This window comes from Protobothrops mucrosquamatus, unplaced genomic scaffold (assembly GCF_001527695.2).
Source record: "Protobothrops mucrosquamatus isolate PMUCROS unplaced genomic scaffold, P.Mucros_1.0 scaffold_277, whole genome shotgun sequence".
Taxonomy (NCBI): domain Eukaryota; kingdom Metazoa; phylum Chordata; class Lepidosauria; order Squamata; family Viperidae; genus Protobothrops; species Protobothrops mucrosquamatus.
This window is the reverse complement of record NW_015386353.1, coordinates 789,035-810,892: the sequence shown is the minus strand read 5'-3', so window position 1 is coordinate 810,892 and position 21,858 is coordinate 789,035. Positions and strand designations below refer to the sequence as shown.

At 36.3% G+C, this 21,858-nt stretch overlaps 1 protein-coding gene across 1 annotated transcript in view; it reads right to left on the bottom strand.

Moving 5' to 3' along the window:
• Window positions 1–21,858, bottom strand: part of CD82 (CD82 molecule) — a 71,088-nt gene that overhangs the window by 24,349 nt on the left and 24,881 nt on the right. The window contains exon 2 of the mRNA XM_015831715.1: window positions 13,139–13,222. Coding sequence (XP_015687201.1) covers window positions 13,139–13,201 — 63 coding nt within the window. The 5' untranslated portion in view covers window positions 13,202–13,222. The remainder of the gene's footprint in view (window positions 1–13,138; window positions 13,223–21,858) is intronic.

Sequence of the window (21,858 nt, the reverse complement as noted above, 5' to 3'; positions counted from 1 at the left end):
ACTTTTCACTGTTGGAAAAGACATGGTACTGTTATGTCATTTGAGGTACAATCCTGGAGCAATAACTAAGTTAATTGTTTTAGGCACAAGGGAGAATGTCTGCTGCATTACATTCCTAGAGGGCTGATTGTTGCCACGCAAAAGAAACAAAACCAAATGCACAATGTCCTCCTCCTCCTGAATCAATTTATATTTGGCAGTACAGGTAGTCCTCAACTTACAACAATTCATTTAACAACCGTTTGAAGTTACAACGGCACTGAAAATTAAGTTTGATCGTTTTTTCACACTTACGACCATTGCAGCCTCCCCATGGTCACGTGATTTGACAACTGGTTCATATTTAGGATGGTTGCAGTGTCCCCCAGGGTCATGTGGCCATCTTTTTGCGACCTTCTGACAAGCCAAGTCAATGGGGAAGCTAGATTCACTTAACAACCATATTACTAATTTAATAACTGCAGTGATTCCCTTAACAAAAGTGGCAAGAAAGGTGGTAAAATGGGACAAAACTCACTTAAACAAATTTCTCACTTGGCAACATAAAATCTGGGCTCAATTGTGGTCCTAAGTTGAAGATTACCTGGATCGTCAACACAATGCTGCAATAGTTAAAAGTTTTTCTCTTTTGGTCCATCCAGTTTTTCTACTTACCTCTCCTAGCCCTCTTGCTGTCCACCCACCCCATTTTTTTCCCCATAAAGAATGTTAATGCAAAATTTGAGGTATCTCTAACTATGTTGTCTCTTGTGCCTTCATCATACAATTTTGGTCACGTCATGGCAATTATTCAGGATTTGAGAAAAATACATGACTAATGTATTTTACAAAAAGGAAAAATAAGTAACTAGTTAAATTATAGCATTATAGGATTATATTTTCTTTACAGCCGGGTGGGAATGTTTCCTTTCTGAAAACAACAACAAATTTCTTACAAGCAAAAAAAAAAATGTAGCATAAGAAAAGCTGTACCAGCAGTAAATCTGCAAACATGCTTACAATGATATATGTAGTGGGACAAATTCATGACTTAAAAAAAAAACCTAAAAAAACCCCCCACAGCTACTCGTAATGAATTGAGAGAAATAGAACAGCTTTAATTTTGCAGTGAGCAGAATAATTATGAGAAGTATTGTTCCTTTAATGAAACACAATATCGTGTTCAGTAAAAGCTTATGAACTAGATTGCAAAAATCTGGATGACTATTACATGACAGCAAAAAGAGAGTTTTCTTTATTTTGTTTGTTGGATCTACTGACTGTAAGAATTTCTGCAGCCCAGATATAGTTATCCTAGAAACACTATATGAAATATGAACAGCAATCTTCTTTTAATGTTGCAGTGTGCCAACAACACTTTAAAATGCAGAGACAGATCTTTCCAGCCGTGGTTCTGAAATGACTTGGATGCTGTTATTGCTTTGGTTGCCAAGATTGTGTTTGTACACCACTTGCAGTACTGTTGAGTGAAATAAGTTACACATTCATAAATAACATTCTGGCAAGTCCTCCAGAGTCTGTTCCTTGTGCCCATAGGCACTCCAGATAATATAAACTGTACTTTGGAACATGTGCAGAATGCTTCATATGTACAGCTGAAACTGCTAGCCAGCCCTGCAGCCTTCAGTTTAGAAGCTAAATGGTCAAGAGGCTTTTTATAAATGTAATGACTAGTAACTTAAAAACCACATACCTCCATAACTATGGATAGATAATAATCATTAGACCAGATTATGTAAAACAAGTTTTTATTATAACTATGTCTTGGGTAGCCTTGAGGACACACCAACTCAAAAAGAATGGGCTGAGCAAAGGATCATAGCTTAGCTGCATCACAATGACCAGTAGACAAGATGTGGCTTCCAGAAAATCAACACTGAAACTCACTAGTGATGAATCCATTTGATTTAGTAGATTTGCCTTATTTCCTGTTAAAGCCTTTCCCAATGGGCAGCAGTTATATGTATAATTTATTAGGATGTGCTTCTTATACCATATGCATTACAAATTCCAAGATAGGGCTATTGTCCCAAATGGTTTGTACCAGCAGTGATAAAGAGTAGTTCACAAAGACACCTTGAACATCACAGGGTGAAAAAATAAATCCTATGTACACTTGCCTGTGAACTCAATAAAATCTAACTATTGAGAGAATACAACATTGTTCTATTAAGGTATCATATCACATAAAAGTCTAGCTTTGTTTAGTTCATCATTACCCACAAGATTCTGGTTCAAATTCCCATACTGTAATGCCTTAAAATGGGATGAAAGCCCAGATTTCCAAATCCTGAGGCAAATAGTAGGGCCATGCTAGGAGCCAAAGAGAAGAACTCCAGAAACCAGCTGCTTCCTGTAGTCTAACCAGTGGAAAAGTCTCGATGGAAAAAAAATTCAGTCGTCTATTCTCCTTTAGCTTCTTCCTCCCTGCTACTTGTTTCCCTCTTCAGCCAGCCCTCAAGAGACTTCCCACTTCTTTCTGTTCGTGCTGTGGGAAAATATTTTGCTGCTCAGCTCTGAAGTTATTCAGCCATACAGCTTTGATCCACCTCCTGTCAGTTCAGAGCCATCTCAACAGAGCTCCGAGAACATACTTGGCTTCACTAGCTAAAGTCAGAGGGAAGGGATAGCTGGGAGGGAAAGACTGAAAATATCTAGTTCACTGAAGTGCTGTGGTGATCCAATCACGAGCAGGGATTATCAGAAGACAATGCTCTTCTGCAGACCACTGTAGATGGACAGCTTCTACTCCTGCAATATTCAGTTTAAGTTCCTTGAAGTGCCTTTCACCTTTTGTTGTTTGCCATGAAAAAGTTGCCACAGAGACTGGTGTTATGTGCCACCTGAAGCTTCAACATTCAAAACATTTTAAAGCATCAAGTAAACATGAATTACCTGCTCTTCTGGTTCTGAAAATAGGATGCTGAAAATAACTTACTGGTTTTGTCCCTCACACCCTGCAAGGGAATGTATGGGTCGTCCCAACCTTCATGTCCTATTTACTACAGTAACATTTAATTTAAGGTATATATCTTAAACACAGTGTATGTCATTTCCCTGCCATTCGCCTATGGATGATGATGAACTAGGGAGAAATAAGCATGTTTTTTGTGTTGACTAAACATTATTTTACTCTTATTTCCTTTTGCATCACACTTTTTATCCGCAGGTTATTCAAGGAGGCTACTCCTTGACCTAATATTACCCAACTATTCCCTAACCTAATATCCATAATATCCAGTAATCATATAGATAATTTTTGCCTGCAGATTTGCTTTAATTCCTATATCTTCCATAACCAGAGTTTACTAGTATAGCATTACAGATTCCAATAACACTAGAAGACTTTTAAGATATAAGAATGGTATTCATATCCTGAGAAGCTCAGACTGGAGCTACAACAAAAAAGTAATTACACACACTCTCCTAACTAAGCATTATGCTTCTTTGAAAACAAACATAAAGACAATGGACACTCTGTTAAAGAGCTTCTGAACACAGGCTTGCTATATACAGGAATTAACTGTGTCGTCCATTAGTCTGAGGACAAGTTCAAATGAGTATCCAATGAATTTTATACCGCCTATTGACACAAATTCAGTCCTATCCCCTTGTAAAAGTTTCTCTTTAAAGAGTGTCTTCTTTTGTATGCTAAAACCATGTATAAATGACCTTTGGTCCTTGGCAGCCTTAAATGGAATCCTGATTGCTCAGAAGTTAAAAACAACAAAGCATACAGCAAAAGGAGGGGAGGGGGGAAATAGTACAGAAAGCAAATTGAAAAGTAGTTCCAGATGTGTGCCAGATGCACTATCTGGGCAAGTTTTCTTGTAGGCAGAATCTACATAGGACAGAGTTAGAAAGTGGCAGACAGAGAGGTTATCCACAACTTAAACCTCTCGTTTTAGCTAGTGATTTAGTAGAGTTGTGGGGCAGCGCCAAGCCTGTAAAAGGGGTGTACAATTAAATGGATGAAAAGGCTCAAAACTCAAAGCAATTCTTCAAGTGAAATCTAAATACCACAACATCTTCTCCAATGAAGGTGCACCAGCTCTAAATGGTATTTGAATCTCACTTTATTTTTCATTTTGCTATGTCCCTCTATTCATCACTGTGAATTGGGCGGTCATATAAATTTTAAAAAATATTATTTCTATCATTTTATGTTATTTTTTAAGCTGTTTCTTGTAATAAGTTAAGCCACCATTAAGATCCATTTAAGTAATAATCCTTCTTTGAAGCTTTCCTTTTTTGAATGTATTTTTATTAAAAGCTTTTTTTCTTAATATAAAATACAAATAGAAATAAAGATAATGGGAAAAGGGGGAAAGGAATAGGAGAAAGAGTGAAGGAAGGGGGGGGAGAAACAAAACAAAAAATAGCTTCTTTTTCTGATGCAGTAAGATGCGTGATAAAGTATCAACTATTTATTTATACCAAATAATAACTACTAGCCATTTCTATAGCAGTAACCCACTTAATTGTCAAAACCCAAAGTCAGAATTTCATTTTTCCCCCTCTTTCGTTCAGAAAGCCCAGAAGTGGTTTCCAAGTAGCCATACAATTATTTTCATTCTTGTCCCTAATTAGTGCAGTCAACTTTGCCATCCCTACCAGTTCCATAGTCTTTTCAATACATTTTTCCATTTCTTCTTTCCATTTCTGGGCATATAGAATTTTTACAGCCCTTTGAAGTTTCAGATACTTTGAAGTATCTGAAACTACATTGACTGAAAGTAATATTTCTCAAGCTTGGCAAGTCCAGACTAGAATTTCCCAGTTGGCATCACCATTGCTCAGAACTCTGGGAGTTAAAATAAAAACATCTAGATGTTGCCAAACTTGAGAAATCTTTACCTAGAAAAATGGACAGACACTGCAAGAGAAAGACGAATCAGAATGTCCATAAAAGGCAACTGACATTTTCTTTACTGAGAAATAGATATTGGAAAATAGGTCATTCTGCCAAGAGTTTTGATCCTACATTCAAACATTTCATCGCATATTATTTTGAAATGCAACATATGACTCACTAGTCATTATAAATACAATTAATGCGCAAACATAGCACTTCAAAATAATGTCTTAAAGGCAACTTATGACAATTATACTGTCATTCTCGACTTCCCAGAAATTAACATTTGAATATACTGGTCAACACTGAATGATACTATTGAAATACCTAATTTTAGAGACCTTTGAATATGATGTACACAAAACCTTGTTAGAAAATGTGCATTCTTAATAAATGAGTTTTATTTGCTTGAATTTTGTTATGTATAAAATTAAAAACATGCTGGACTACATTCAGCAATACCTAAGGAAAAGCTTAGCAAATCATACTGCAGAAATGGGATCAAAAGGTTGTTTAATAACCCAAATAGAGTACTTGCCATGCTGTTGTATTAACATTTATGCTGCTGGTGGGAAAACAGATAATCAGGGTAGATGACAGGTGCAGTCAAACAATTAGACCCCTTAAATAATGACTGACACAAGGGGGAAAAAAAGATGAAAGGATATCCATACATTTGGAAAAAAAAGAGGTTAAGATCAGGTACTACTTAAAGTGTGGGAAAAATCAAAAGAGACTGTTAAACTGTGGGGTAGCTCTTATTTCACGTGGGATTATATGGAGAAAAGGTTTTATACTCTCTAGAAATGTTAGCACATTTTCTGGCTGAATTTCAATAGACAATGACTAGGCATATGAATAGACTGGTGGAGATTTATAGTATAAGGACGCTTACTTCCATCCCCCATTAATCTACATCAGGGGTGTCAAACTGCCGGCCTGCAGACCGGTTTCATCATACCGAACCCGTGCTCACCCCATTGCCGGCAATGCAAAAAGAGTCGCAATACATTGCGACATGTCACGTGACATGGTGAGTTTGACACACGTGATCTACATAACCAAGAATAAGACCAGCACAAAGTAAGCATGTACAGGTAAGCTAAAGAATAAAATGCAGAAAAGGTACCTCTGCTTGGGTGTCACAGTGGATAAAGCCTATGGCAAAAGAAATCATGCTGAAAAAAAAACCAATCAGGGCTAGAACATGGAATATATGAAACATGAAGTGTAGGAACTTGAATATTAGCAAGAAAGAAATGACATGGAACATTTTGGTATTAATAACATCAACTTCTGAAAATATCTATGTTCAATTAGATAAGTTTACAATATGATATTCTGGAAATGACAACATCAGAAGGAATGGAATGGAACTGGCAATGAAAAAGAAAACTGTCAAATGAATCGAACAATTCTGAGCAGCAAAAGGTAGATCAATGACTCTTTGAATCTATATATTACTAAAGTTCTCATTATGACCTTTACCTGGGCAAACAGTGCAAAATAGGGCAAAATAGGGCAACCAAGATACCTCAAATGGGCTAAATTACAGAATGTGTTCAAAACCTAGGATCCATGACTCTCGAGCAAATGAAATTTGGGAAAGTTGTGGCTGCTTCAGTGCTACTGGCTGCTGTGCCACTGGGCTGCTGCTGCAGCAGTCACATGATACCCATTTTCAACATTCCAAGACAGTTTTTCCAGGCAGTCTTGCAATCCTTCATTCTCTCCCTCACCCAGCAGCAGGGAATTGACTCATCACATATGTCAGGCTAAGCCCAAGAATGATGTAGAACAGTGTTTCTCAACCTTGACAATTTTAAGGCATGTGGACTTCAACTCCCAGAATTCCACAGCCAGCAATGCTGGCTGTGGAATTCTGGGAGTTGAAGTCCACATGCCTTAAAATTGTCAAGGTTGAGAAACACTGATGTAGAACATCATTATGGCTTGGCGGCCTGTTGGGGGGGGAGAGGAGAACCAAGCTGCTCATGCAGCCCAGTTCCAAACACATTACAGCCCAATAGTAGGTCACACCTCTGACATAGAACAATTCAGCCAGAGTTCAGTTCTTTGTTTGCTTACACCATAGACAGAATCTTGCCAGACTAAACCTTACTACTCTCACTCTAACAAATATATTGGGAACTTCTAGCAAATGTTTAACCTTACTCTTTCTTTTCTAGCCAGCATTATGATCCATGGTCCATATTGCAGGAGAAACTCAGCATGTTGAAAACACGGTATATGCAGTAAGAGGTACCCCAAAGCATTCAATGAGCATATAAGGTGTGGTGATGATTCATATCCTGTCTACAGCAGACAGTCTTCAGAAATGGGAGGATTTGAAGGACATCAAGTAGGATGACAGACTTCAATTACCCTTCTCAATGGGTGGTACCTATAAAGTACAACTATTGAAGATATCCCTTTTCACCTCAATGTAAAACATGCTCATCTGTCAAATCCATCAAATATGTCATCAAGTATACCACACAGGGAATGATCAGGCAATTTTTGCACTGAAAGGGAAGACAAAATCACACAGTACTTGATAGGCAGATATAGTGGGCCCTCTGAAGCTGTTGCATTAATATTTGCATTTCGAATTCACAAGAGGGAACCAGCCATTGTTCATCTTCAAGTGCACCTTCCAAAACAGAATCAATATTCTTTCAAGATAATGTCGCTGTGCAACAGAATAATGATATGGGAAGGACCACACTTTTATAAAAACACTGTATTATATGGATATTCCAAGATTCTACATTTGGACTAATAGGAGATGGAATGAAGGAGGATTGGGAGAAGAAAACTCCAATACTGTAAATTTGTTTCAACATGTGAGACTTCTTGTCTAAGATGAGAGTCCCATGGTTAAGAGGGAGAGCTTTGAAGCCATACCATTCTCTTCACAATATATGCAACAAGAAAAAGGACTTTGGGAGAATGTTAACCATACCTGGGAGTTGATATGGGTGAGAAATGTGAAGTTCACGCAAGCTCAAAATCTACGTGAGAATTTTTATAAGATGTTTTATAGATGGCACTTGGACCCTGCAACTATGTCTCGCATTTATGAGAATTACGAATCCAAGTGTTGGAGGTGTGGACAACAAGATGCAACCTTTTTTCATATGTGGTGGACTTGTAAGGTNTTTTTTCTTTTTTTCATATATATATTTCACTTATTTATGTAAAATTTACATACCTTGTGGAGTTAGAGATATTAATAATTGTTTACTTATATTTGAATATTATCCTGGGATTAGGTTTGGGAAGTCTCGGGGGGTGGGTGGGTGGGGGATGTGGGTGTTTTTTATATTATATTGTGTTATATTTGTGATGTTTTTTTTTTATGATGAAAATAATAAAATTTTTATTGAAAAAAAAAAGAAAACTCTTTCATGGTTTCTCTCAATGAAATGATGATAAACATCATCCACGTGCAATGATTGCTTCCCCAGAATGATGAAAGAATATTGTTCCTTTAATGCTCTCAGTGAAGGAGCTAACACTACTCACTTTCCATAGCATGGAAGATAGAATCTCCTGTCATTTTAATAACAAACTTTAATAGGGAATTCTTCCAAGAGTTTGAAATGGAATATAGATGATTTTGGAAGAACTCTAATAATATCATTGTAACAAAGATAAACTTGGATGCATTCAAAAATGACATTGTCATGATTCCAAGAATTACACTCAATTCATCAGAAGGTGAAGATGTTCCTCTTCAGTGGACACAGTTCTCAATACAGTCATGCTTTGCTGTCACTATATATAAAGAGCGAGAACAAACCATGGAGAATGATTTATTTGGAGAAACCAGTATTTCAGCATAGTCAGCTGTATATAGCAGATCAGTCACAACTGTTGTCATCAAAAGCATCCTTTGTTAAACAAGAAGCATCTATATTTGTCTTGCTACAGATCTGTTTTCTTTAATAAAATGATGGTTTCATTTTCTTTAATTTTAAAACCAAAACAGCAGCAATCACTCTGTTTATCTGTTTAAATAAGGAAATGTTTCTAAAAGGATGACCCAATGGGTCACAGGTTGTTTTGTCCAAGATATACAGCCAAATGTCACAATTTCCAAAATTTATGCAGGAACAACAGATACATTTGAAGCAGAAATAAAACAGTTCTGTGCAGACATTCATGAAGTGCTACATCGAGTGCCAAAACATATATAGTATTCATTATGGAAGAGTTCAGTACCAAAATTGATGAATGTCACTTGAATACATGGCATCTCAAAATGGACTGTACTGCAACCAAACCAATTACATATTATACAGCCAACAGTGGGGAAAAAACATATTTCTTTACTTGCTGCAGACTGTGGCTTGGACCACAACTATTTGTAGCCAAAGTCTGGTTCAGATTCAAATTTGAACACCCAGGAAATATGATATCAACAAAAGTTTATATGCAGCTGAAATTAAGGAACAATATCAATGTGCTTAATTCTATGGAAGAACAACTAGATAGGAGAAAGCATGAAATGAAAAACATCAATAAACCAGCTCAATAAATCAGTTCAGAAATATGTTGCATATAAACATTAAAAACAACTGAAAACAAGGAAATAAATGGTGAGCAGAGGAAACTAGCCGAATTGCTGAACCAAAAAGAAAGCTAAAATTATGGGCAATAGAGATGAAACAAAACGGCTAAATGGAGAAGTTTAACATAAAACTAGAAAACCCCCCCCCCAAAAAAAATTAGATTTTACGTAACATGCATGTAAATTTCAAAATTATATTTATCCATCAACTACAGTAAAACTTTTCATTGTACTGATTATGAAAAATTATGGAAATCCCTAAAAGGGGCATTCCAAAACACTTGGTTCACTACTACTATTCTATCGTTATTTCTTTTAAATGTATATACTAAGGCAGTTTTGAGGAACCTTTATTTAGATGAACTGAAAATTGAAATAAAAGCATCAAAGATATGCAGATGACACTGCTATACTGTAAAACTGAGTAAGATATAAAAGTGAAAGCAGAAATTAAAAAGATTAGATTGCTTTTGAACATCAAAAACAATTTAGCAGTGATGATAACTGGAAGATAAAAATCAGTAAGAAAATTAATCAGTCCAGGACTTTATTTTCCTCAGATTCAAAACTGAATAAACAAAGACCTCAAAGTTAAACAATGGGAGCACTGCAATGACTATCATGGAAATGATTTCAAAAAGCGATGTTTTGATACCAAATGCAGAATAATGAATGCTATCATTTTTTCCTATAACTACCTACAGATGCAAAACACAGTTTGGATAATAAGAAAAGTAAATTGAAAAAAAAGGACTCCCTCAAATTATGGGTTTGGAGATGATTATCTACATCCCTTTGACAGCAAAAATGATGAATAAGAAGACCACATTGAACCAGAAATATCACTGGAAGCTAAGATTACCAAACTAAGACTGACTTATTTTGATCATGTCATATATTTGAATTCCTTAGAAAAATCAATTATACTAGGAACAGTTGAAGAAACTATAAAACAAGACCAGCAAATAACATCCTTGAGAGGTTCCATCAAGCAAAATACTGCTTTAAACCTAGAAATATTAAATAAAGTTGTAAAATATTGGAAAGAATAATCTACAAAGTCTCTGAAAGTTGGATGTGACTGAACAGATGAAAGGAAACAAGCAGAGAAACCACTTCATTCTAAATATAAGGAATGCATTTCATCTCAATAAAAATATTTTGATGTTGGTGTATTCTAATATGGTGTACCATGATTAAAAAAATATGAAAATATCTTAATAGTCCTAACAACTAGTAGAATATAGGTCCGAAACTAGCTATTATGCAACTCTGACAACAAATCAGAAATAATATACATTTCACATCTCATTTTTATTTCCACTTTGTGATTCACCATATTTTATGATTAGACAAATGCAAAAGAGCAGTCCTGCTATAATCTAAATAAAATAATTCACCCGAGTCTTGATGAAATAAATACAAATAAAAAGTAAAGATAGAAATAAAATAGGGGTTCCAAATAGGCCTGAAAGCATCTTCATTTCCTTATTATCATTTAAAAGATTTTGTTCTTATCAACAGCCAGGAGAGAAAGCAAGGGTTACAAAATCTTCTTTAGAATATACTCAATCTTTAATTAACTAAAATAATGTAGAAATATTAAGTTAGAAATCAACAGTATGGGTAGTATTTGACCAGTAGTCTTCTGCAGCAGGAATATGATAATAATACACATAAACCGATTATAAAAACCACATAACACAGTCACCAAAATTATTCCCTGGAACATCTGTAAAAAATATCATGGGCGCCAGGAATGAAAAACTGAACACAGAGTTGAAAAAAAGTAATAGAAAACAATGAGGTTAAAATATCGTAGGATTTCCGAATACAGACTGATAGTCTTGGCTCTTAAGATATAACTGTTTAAAAAGATGAATCTATGGGTAATTGATGTGGCAATACCAAGGAATGGTAGAATAGAAGGCAAAGAATTGGAGAAGATCAATATTTGAATATTGAAAGATTATGGCATAAACCAGTCACGGTGGTTAGGTGCCATACTAAAAAAATCCTGATGGCCCTTAGAAAATCTGCACATTGACAAAATTTGTAGCTGTTGATTGCAAACAGCCACTCTGCTTGGATTGAACATATATTATGCCGATGTATTATGACATGCTAGGTTCTTGAGAAGGACTCAGTGCTTTTGAAAGCCAACACCAGCTAAAGAAGTGGCAGCTATGACTTCACATTCTTATGAACAGATAATAATATATCAAGATTTCTCCAAACTTTTCATACCAAGCCCATATTGATACTGGCTGCAGAGAGCCATAATTCATCAGCTTTTGGAGACTCCCAGATTCCATGCATTTCCTATGTGGCCCCTTTGCATAAATTTATGTCTTAATTAAAAAATCAAGGTACTAGTACTTTTGTCAAAGGAACCCATCTAAAAAGAGAGTGAAAGGGGAAATTATCAATATTTGTGACTAGGCCACTGCAAGAGCAGCAGAGATCTATCAGTTAACTATACTAAGGCCCTCTGCTACTGAAAAGTGACATAAAGAGCTTTGACATAGACATCATCTTTAAGAATAGTTGACCTTTTTTGTCCTAGAAATAGATTTACTGCTCATCTTGGCCACTGCAATGATGTTGCATAAAACAGAAAATCGTTTTAGAATGGGCTTGATTAACATGCATTGCCACCAATTTGGCTGTGTGCCAAAGAGAGTGTACAACTCACAAAACATTTAAACCAAAACCTTTACAGATTATATACAATCAATACCATGTCTTTAGCCACTGTTTTTTTTCTTTGAGAATTATTTTATATGGGAAAAATGTAAGGCATTCATTATTCCAGCTAATTAACAAGTTACTGAGTTGTGAAATAAGACCATTAACATAATATTTTGATGATTTCAATAATATCAAAATGCTAAATAAGTCTAAAGTTCTTAATGAAGTTTAATCATCCAGCCTACATTGTTGTAACCCCATTAAAGATATCCTCACGGAGTTGATTAGCTTAGAGTGCATAAAATGTTTCTGTTATGTATTATTTTTCATTTGCAATGTCCCCTTTATATGGGTCATCATAAAACAAACATCCTACCAGTAGGGTGGTATACTGACTTCAGTTAACAATATTTCTGAATAAAATAGCATTTTAATACCCTTCCAAATGTTTAGGGTTCCCAGAAGTCATTAACTATTCCTCCCAGTGGCTGGGGCTATGGTTACTGAGGCTATTTCCTAAATATTTGGAGACCACCATGTTGCCTAATTCTTCTTTAATGTTTTTAGAAAAAAAATCCTTAATATCCAAATTGTTACCCAGCCCTCCATACCTTCAGTATTGGTAAATATTCCTCTATTCAAGTGAATATAAACATATTTATTTTTCCCCATATGATCATTAAACATCACATTCAATGTATGCCTTTATTCTTGTGCTGGTGCCTTATGGCAATGATTTTGTGATAGCTGGAACCCTTGTTTCTATAATAAATCTTATAATTTACTTGTGCTATTAGGCTAGGAGAGAGAAGAACAACTTATGGCCCACCAAATGGTGCTGAACTACGACTTCCAGAAGATTCGCTATGTGTGTCATCAATGGTGAGGAATGAGCGAGGGATATTTCAGCAACAACTGGAGGGCCACTGATTCACTTCTTCTGGCATAAATCCTCTCTGTGCTAAAATTTAAAAGCAAAGTCTGCAAAATTTAAAAGCTTGTCTGCAAATACTTACAAAGAAAAGGAGGTTGAAGAGGAAAAGAAAATATTTTGTGACTTTCAAGCAGCCTGATGCCATCTTTCTTTTTCTTCTTCAGACCTAAGGAAGTAGAAAGAACTAGATGAGTAGTCATCCTTGATATTATTCTGCTTTTCTCGCCCACCCCTATTGCATACCAGATATGCCAGGTAACACAACATAGGAAAGAAAAACTGAAAAGCCTTTCCTTTTTGGTATTTGTTTTCCAATAGATGATTTCCTTAGTGTTGGATAGAGGTATGTAGCTTTCAACTGTTAAAAGGAAATGTTTTTATGTTCCTATTTACATTCAAAATTTGTTTGGAACTAAAATAAAAAAAACCTTCCAACCCTATACAAACAGAAATGAAACAGTTGTGAAATATGCCTTAGTTTGTGTTGATATTTGAGAGTTGGAGACCAATGCTGAATAGAGACAATGTGTACTTGCCTCACTTAGTCAGTCATTAGAGACTTTCACTTTCTATGACTCACCAAAATCTTACCTTTTCACTAGCTGTTAAAATAGGAAATCAGCTGGCAATTCTCATGATCCGTATTGAGCAACTAGAATCTGACAACATCCTTAATGACCTTCCTTAACAATGCAACAGGAAATAAAACATGACAGTCTTAAGAGCAGCTAGCCCTTCAACCTGCAGCATATCAGCTCAGAGCTTCCTTGTGTGAGATAACAATTCAGCAAAGGATAGTGGAATAAAGCTAGATATTATGCTCCTGTCTAAAACCTGCGTCTAATCCTGTTAGGTTATTTAGGCCAATACCAAGATCAGAATGGAATTGGAACATCTTTCTCCCCAGGCACTAGCGCATTGCATTATCTTGCCCATTATCTTATAGGCTACATTACATATTATTATATTCCATATTAAGGATGAAAATATTTAAACAGGATAAACAAACGGAAACATGTTACGGGAGTAGCTGAGTGAAACTTGAATGCAGATAAGATGTGGTAGTGTATGGTCAGCCTGTTTTCTGAAATTGGTATTTTCTATCTTAAGCATTTCAGAAACAACTGTTCTTCTTTCCAAGATAAATAAGGAGAGGGGGAGGAAGACAACTTAGGAAACATTTTCCTAAGTTTAAATTATATGCACATGGCAAAAAAGGTAATTGTTCCATGTATTTTAGTAGTGTAAGTATAACTGCTATTTATGTAAGCAGAATTCAGTTGGGAGCTCAGCCTCCATTCAAGATACTGCTTGAGCAAAATTCAAGTGAAGTTTGCAAACGCCACTTTGAAGAATACACCATACTAGACTCCTCTAAGCAGACACCCTTCAGCAAAAAACCCTAAGCTCCCAGAGTTTCTAGTCAGCAGGAACAATAGTTTGGAATTCTGGGAATTGAAGTTCCAACACATCTGGAGGATGCAAGGTTGGGCATCAAAATGGTTTCCCATGGAATATGGTATAACAGGTTGTTTTGTTTAGGATGACATTAAATGCAGGATTTCTGGACACATTTAACTCAATACTTGGAGTGCACACTATAATGCACATCTTGTTCATTTGGGCTTTTTCAGAAAAGAGATGTTTTTCCTGTAGGTCAGAGAAAGAAAATTCACAATCTATTCATTCCGATTTCGTAATATAAACCCAGCTAGTCTTCTTTTTAGAAAAGCATACATCAGTAAGACCAAACACATAGCATGTTTTGTTGCTCCACCTTTTTCTTCCTCCACCGCCTCAATTTCCAAATAGCCTACTGAAAGAAGTGTAAAAAGATACTGTGGGAAAGGGCCAGAAGGGTATGAGGAAATTTCCAACTTTTTTTCAATGGAAAAAATAAAAGAATTTCAAAAGCCTTTGTTGAAACCTTCCTCACGAACCCCAGAGAAATCTATTAAACAAAACTACAGCAAATCTGAATTAGCACTGCATTATTAGTCCAAATTTCTGTTTCACATGTTAATGCCTAGCTATCATATCCTGAAACACATACAATATTACAAGTCAAAAGGCCAACTTTGGACTTCATACACAAAAATTGGTATAAGCATCTACCCATAGACTGAACTCAACTCAGCCGGAATCTGAATCTTTCCTAAACAGAATTAAATCCTCATGTTTATTTAACAAACCATATTATCTTTAGCCCTAAGTTATTGAAAGAACCATCACAAATCTCTAGCACCAGAATGTCACAGGTTCTTTTACCTATATTCAATTTACTGAGCTCCATACCCAAAAGAACCAACAACAACACACCAATACAACACACACAAACAAGCATTCACAGCTATTTTTACTACTTACCCGTGCTCCACTTTTGCCCACTACTACTGCTACTACTTCTACTCCTGCTACTCCAACTACTTCTCATGAGTCCTATTAATTCCTACTCCTTGTGAGTTTTACTAGAGAAAATTATCTCTTCCCAGCTGCTTCAGGCTGCTTCACTTCCACACACAAACACACACCTCCTTCCTTTTCTCTCTCTCACACACACCACATTCTCTCAACACAGCACATCATCCTGGTAACTGGCTTAAAGTGACAGGACAACAGCAGCACAGGTGCTGGCTATTTTTTGGATAGCTTGATTTTTCTTGGCCAGAATCCGTGATATTATCAATTCACCAATGAACAATAGCATGATATAACACAAACCTATAACACAACTTACACTTCTATACACAAACTATTGTCGGCCCTCCCATATGAGAGGTATAGTAAACTACAGGATCCAATCTGGGTCAGTCACTGGGACCAAAGGTTTGGTCTTCCAAGCCTTTGGACTCATGCTGGAGCCCGTCCTCAGGGAACTTCTATCTACCAGAATATGTTCCTGCAACATTATCCCGGGATGCATATATTTGCCTTCACTCGTGAGGTATAGTATATGCTTGCATGCAGAAATAAGACATTCACAAAAGCTATAGTTAAAAAAAAAAACCAAATAGAGAAACTACTGCACAAAGGCATTACCTTTCTCAAAGTAATTGTTCTTATGATATGACATTTCTTATAATTACATCCTTTACTGTGAAAACTGGATTTCAATCAAGAGGGAAAATACCATTTCTTGCCCACTAAACTTTTGGAAACCTTGAATTGCTCATATGTGTGTGTATACACATTCCTTTTCCATTCAGAAAGATTGTTCCTTGTGTTAATGAAAACTTATTTTTGTGGTTAAAATCTTCAAGTCTGTAAACAAGTTATCTGCTTGTCCCAGTAATCCTTTGGGAAAGTTATTCAGCTGGGCCAGTGGGAAAAATGAAACAACTCTCTGAAACTCCACAACTGCACATTGTTTTCTATAGTGTGTGCACGTTAGGTACACTCAAGAAGAAATTACTACATAAAGGGATCGTCTGAGCTTGCATTGTCTTACCCATTGTGCACAAGGCTTGTTTCTGTATTACATATAAATTAACCCTGCTGATCTTGTGTAAGAGCCTAAAGTCCTGGCTCTGTCTGGGGCTCCAAAGAAAAGATTTATAAACATAGATTTATCTCCAAGCTCTGTAATCAAGTTATATTTTTTTAAGTTAGAGAAGAAAGCAACTAAATGAGTAAGTATAGTGATCTTTTGAATAAGCGTTCTATATACTTTCCTTTTACCTGCAGCAAACTAATAAGCAGTGGCAGAATTAATAATCCCCTTGTTTATTAATAGGAGCTAACACATCCCTAGGGGCAATCAGCCAGGAAGTTTGTAGCTACCAATCAGATTAGCTTTGTCAAGTATAGTCAAAATGAAATATGCGAAGACAATTCCAGTAATTAAAAAGTATACCACATCAGAACTGTTTCATCATTTACCAATGAAACCTAGCTGTTAAATTAACTGCAAAAATGAATTGTGCCAAACATCCAGGAATTTTGAAATTGGAGAGATTTCTAGTTTGAATTAACTGAATTTTATATTTGCAAGTTGGATTCTAAATGCAGAAGGCATAATGTCTGCAAGAACTGTGGCACCTGGTGGAACACACAGAGATCATAACAGCTATCTAATTCCACTGCTATTTTAAAACCCAGTTCCTGCATGCCACTTTCTTTGTGACAGAAAAAGAATTTTGCAGAATTGTATGCAAAAGGTTAGGCACCTGGTCAAGTTGTATTCATCACTGAATCCCTAAACGAATAGAAGCTGACACAATCTATATAAGGAACAGAGTTAAACATCACAAATTTGAATGTATACTTGAGTTCAGCTGTTTAGAAGCAGAAATAATATAGCAGGTGTAGAGCTTAGACACCCTTTCAGTTAATACTCTGCAACATCTCTTTTACAGAAAGAACAATTTCCAATCTATTTCTGAAACCAACCAGAGACTTTCTATTCCTTTTTTATTTATTTATTTTTTTTTGCAACCCTTTATTTGCAGTACTAAGTCAGAAATATTCTTAGAACATTTGCATGCACTGTGTTGAATTTTTTCCCAACATCGTGACATCATTTATACTCAACTGTAGCCCTATACCAGGGGTGTCAAATTGCAGGCTGGTTGCATCATATGGAGACCGCGCAATGTAATGCAAAAAAAGTTGTGATGCGTCACGACACGTCATGTGACGCGGCGAATTTGACACCCATGCCCTACACTATTCCCTATATCTGGATTATTCCTCCTGCTTTTTCTTGGTAATAACTTGTCTTCTCCATTTGTTCTTCGGGTAGCACCTGAAGTGTATAAGCTTGAGATGTTCAATTGCATGTAGAATAGCTTTCAGAATGTCATAGGCAGAGTGTGGAGGGGGATTCAAATAATAATAATAATAATAATAATAATAATAATAATAATAATAATAATAATAATAATAATAATAATAATAATAATAATAAAGTTGGAAGGGACCTTGGAGGTCATCGAGTCCAACCCCCTGCTCAGGCAGGAAACCCTACATCATTTCGGACAAATGGCTGTCCAGTCTCTTCTTAAAAACTTCCAGTGTTGGAGCATTTGCAACTTCTGGAGGCAGGTTGTTCCACTGGTTAATTGTTCTAACTGTCAGGAAGTTTCTCCTTAGTTCTAGATTGCTTCTCTCCTTGATTAGTTTTCATCAGTTGCTTCTTGTCCTGCCTTCAGGTGCTTTGGAGAATAGCTTGACTCCCTCTTCTTTGTGGCAGCCCCTGAGATATTGGAACACTGCTATCATGTCCCCCCTCGTCCTTCTCTTCGTTAAACTAGACATAACCAATTCCTCTATACAATTAATGTCCTCTCTGAATGGCTTCTCCCCTAATTAGGGTCAATAGTGCCAACAAAAAAGCACACATGAATACATTTTCACAAAAAGCTAAGAGATTTATTATAAAAAAAGCTAAGAGATTTATTATAGCATCAAAACATAAGGATTTTTCCCCTGACTACAGACCTAATGGCTTATGCTAGAAGCATAATCTTCATTTACAAGACAAAGAAAAGTCCCATAGGCAGTAAAGGATGATGTCCATAGCAGTCCAGAAACATATTTCAATTCTTAATAATCTATAGCAGGGATCCCCAACCCCCCACCGTGGACTGGCTACGGCCTGTTGGGAATCTGGCTGTCAAAGCAGTAGGTGAGCGTGCAAAATTTCATTTGGGCGTACGCAGGATTTAGGTTTTGTGACCGAAACCATTCCTCCCCGGCCGCTGAAATCATGGAAGCTGCTGCCGCTGCTGGTTCACAAAACCAAAAAAGTTGGGGACCCCTGATCTACAGCATAAATCTGATAATATTTCTAGATATAGAATAAATCCAAAAGGAAGGACTCACTTTTATGCCAAAGTAAATCCCCCAGTCTAAATTGTACAAAGCATGCTGAACAGAGAATCAAGGAGAGGAAAAAGTTTTACATATGGGAAGTAGATATGAAGAACTAGATTCTTTTGCATGAAGTTATTCGGGCAAGAGTCATCAAATTAAAAAAAACAAAAATAGTTGACAAAGATTGGGAAAGAATAATACTTATCATTCTTCATAGCTAATTTTATTGTCGTGGATAATGTGTCACAAATGGAAAAGTTCGTTGTATAATGATCTTTCACACCTTCTCATTCCAGTGAGCTGCAAAGTTAACTGTGAATCTGAACTGCACTAAAGGAACGGATGATTGCAGACTTATTTTCTCTTCGCAAGCAGAACAATGTCTTGATCAAAAAATTCTATTTAAACACTGTAAAAATGGAAACTTGAATTATTTTGTTCCTGACCTGAATTGGAATCTTTCCACACCCAGAATACATACTTCCACTGCTGTCTACCCACTCCTAGATACGTAACCCTTTGGAAACTCCCCCATGCCAATTATTAGTCAAAGACAGACAGAAAGATAGATAGGCAGGCAGGCAAAGCCTTGAATCCACAGCATATTCTCTTTAAGATAGGAACAGCCAACATAGGGTTCTTGCCCAGGGCACATTTCAAGTGCTATGCACCAATCTTATAATTATATTGGCAGACAACTTTCTGCCCATCTCCCCCTACCGATTCTTATCTTGCAACAGGAAGAACCAAATTGCGGTATTTGGACAAATCGATAAAAGAGACTAGTGGATTTTTCCTGGCTTCCTCTCCTCAAGTAAAACAATACCATCTGGTACAAAAACAACTAAGTACAAAAAAACAAATTACCAATCAGGCTTCTTAACCAGTCTCTTGGTTTGAGACTGAAACAACCTTAGGAAACTTCTTACCAGCAACTAGGTAGGAAAACTTGCTTCCCACAGCTGATCAGGTAGAATAGAATAGAATAGAATAGAATAGAATAGAATAGAATAGAATAGAATAGAATAGAATAGAAATAGGGCAGCTTTTTCAAAGCCCCAAGATTGCAAATCTTGAGGATTTCCATGTAAGTTCTTACCACCTTTCCCGGTCCCATCAGCTGATCCCCAAACTGGGAGACATGGGAAGAGGAGAGAGGAAGCGGAAGGAACAGGTAGAAGGAATGTGGGACACAATATTAAACAGATTTCCACTGCAGTACAATACCAAGCAGAGTGATGCAGCAAAAAACAAACAAAAAGTTTTTCTCATTGCATTGTGCAACCTCTCCAGTCTGTGACCTTGTCAGCTGAACATCATTATCTGTTGCACTGAGCAGCTGCTGAAAGGCAGTGGGAAACAGTGAATGATTCTGCAAGAAAGAGTCACCAAAACTACACTACAGAACCCATGGGAAGCCCATCATGCTATTTTTAAACATGAGTTGAGCACTTTTAACCTATCAGCTGATAGGGTAACTTGGGTTGCACCATGAACTGAGATTGTCCCCATGTTACAGTCCTTCTCCTGGGTCCTTCAGCTGTTAATTGGGCACTAAATTGGTGGGAAAAAGTTTCCCTCCTGTGCCATTGCACAGTTGTTATACAGAAAACCCAATTTGAAAGAACTAGCTTTCCTGCTCTGCAAAACAAACTAGCCCTAGAGGACAGGGCTCAGTATAGAATGGATATGCCATCATCAGACTAAGATAGAATCTGGGCCAATCCTACCCATTGGGGGTTCATCTTATAGTGCCAATGACGGATCAGTCAAAGCATGTCAGGTTGCAATCACTGTAAAAAAATGTGTGAGAAGGGAAAGCATTACTTTAACAAAGATACAGCTAAGGATGACTTAAGGCTGTCTCTGGCATGGGCTGAAGATCATATGACTGAAACACCATGAGGACACAGCTGGAAGATACTTCATACAGAGGTTTGATGCAAGTAATGAAGGTTTCTGACAGAGATCTTAAAGCAGTTTGAACTGGTTTCCTATCAAATCTCAAATATGGAATGGCTTTATCACATGTAAATAGAGAAAGGGTTCTTCCTGTGGGTTAAACTACTGTATGTAGACTACATAGAAATAGTCAATATGGAAAATCTTACAGGGTTAAGACCATTATTTCTCAGTTCGTCAACCCAGGAAGAAAATTTTGTATCATCTGCATTAGCTACTTGCCTACTGAACTGTATCAAGGAGATGCTGACATAATTACAATATACAAAGCTGGTGGAAGTTATCCAGACCAAAGCACGGGAAGACAGACACACAGCTACAAAACATAGGAAAATGTTTTGTAGTTCCCTGGGAATGCACAGCTGAAGCATCCATAAATTAAAATAGAAAGGTAGACTTCACTGAGATTCTTCAGATTATTCTAATAGGGAGGGAGGATTTTCAAATAAGAATATTTATTGAAAATTCTTCAAAGAACTTAAAAACTGAGAAAAAGTAAAAGGAAGAAGGGACAACAAAAAAGAAAAAGTGCAGAGAGAAAAAATAAAAAGAAATAGAAATAGTTTCCAATTTCCTTTCCATCAAATGTATATAAAATTACAAAGTTATCTTTTACTGCGTGGTTACAAAAGAAAACTATGTTTTTTCTATTTTCCATTTTTTTCTGATCATCAAACCCACAAATCATAAATACATTTTTCCCATTTCAGATTGGGTTTCTAGTCAAGCATAAATGTAGGTATCAATTCTTCTCTAATCATATTCACCAATAATTTCTCCATTGTGGTTAGTGTTGAACTTTTTCATTTTTGAGCATATAATTATATCACTGTAGTTATAAAAAATGTTCCATGGTTTTGGGGTTTTTTTGTAGTTGCTTATCCATTAGCTGCAAAAAAAAAAGTTTCTGGTTTCAATTGTACTTTAAACTTTAAAATTTTCTAATTTAATGTTCATAATTCATAAATTTTTCATTTAATTCTTCAGAATTAATATTCTCAAGAGTTTAATCTAATTGCTACACTG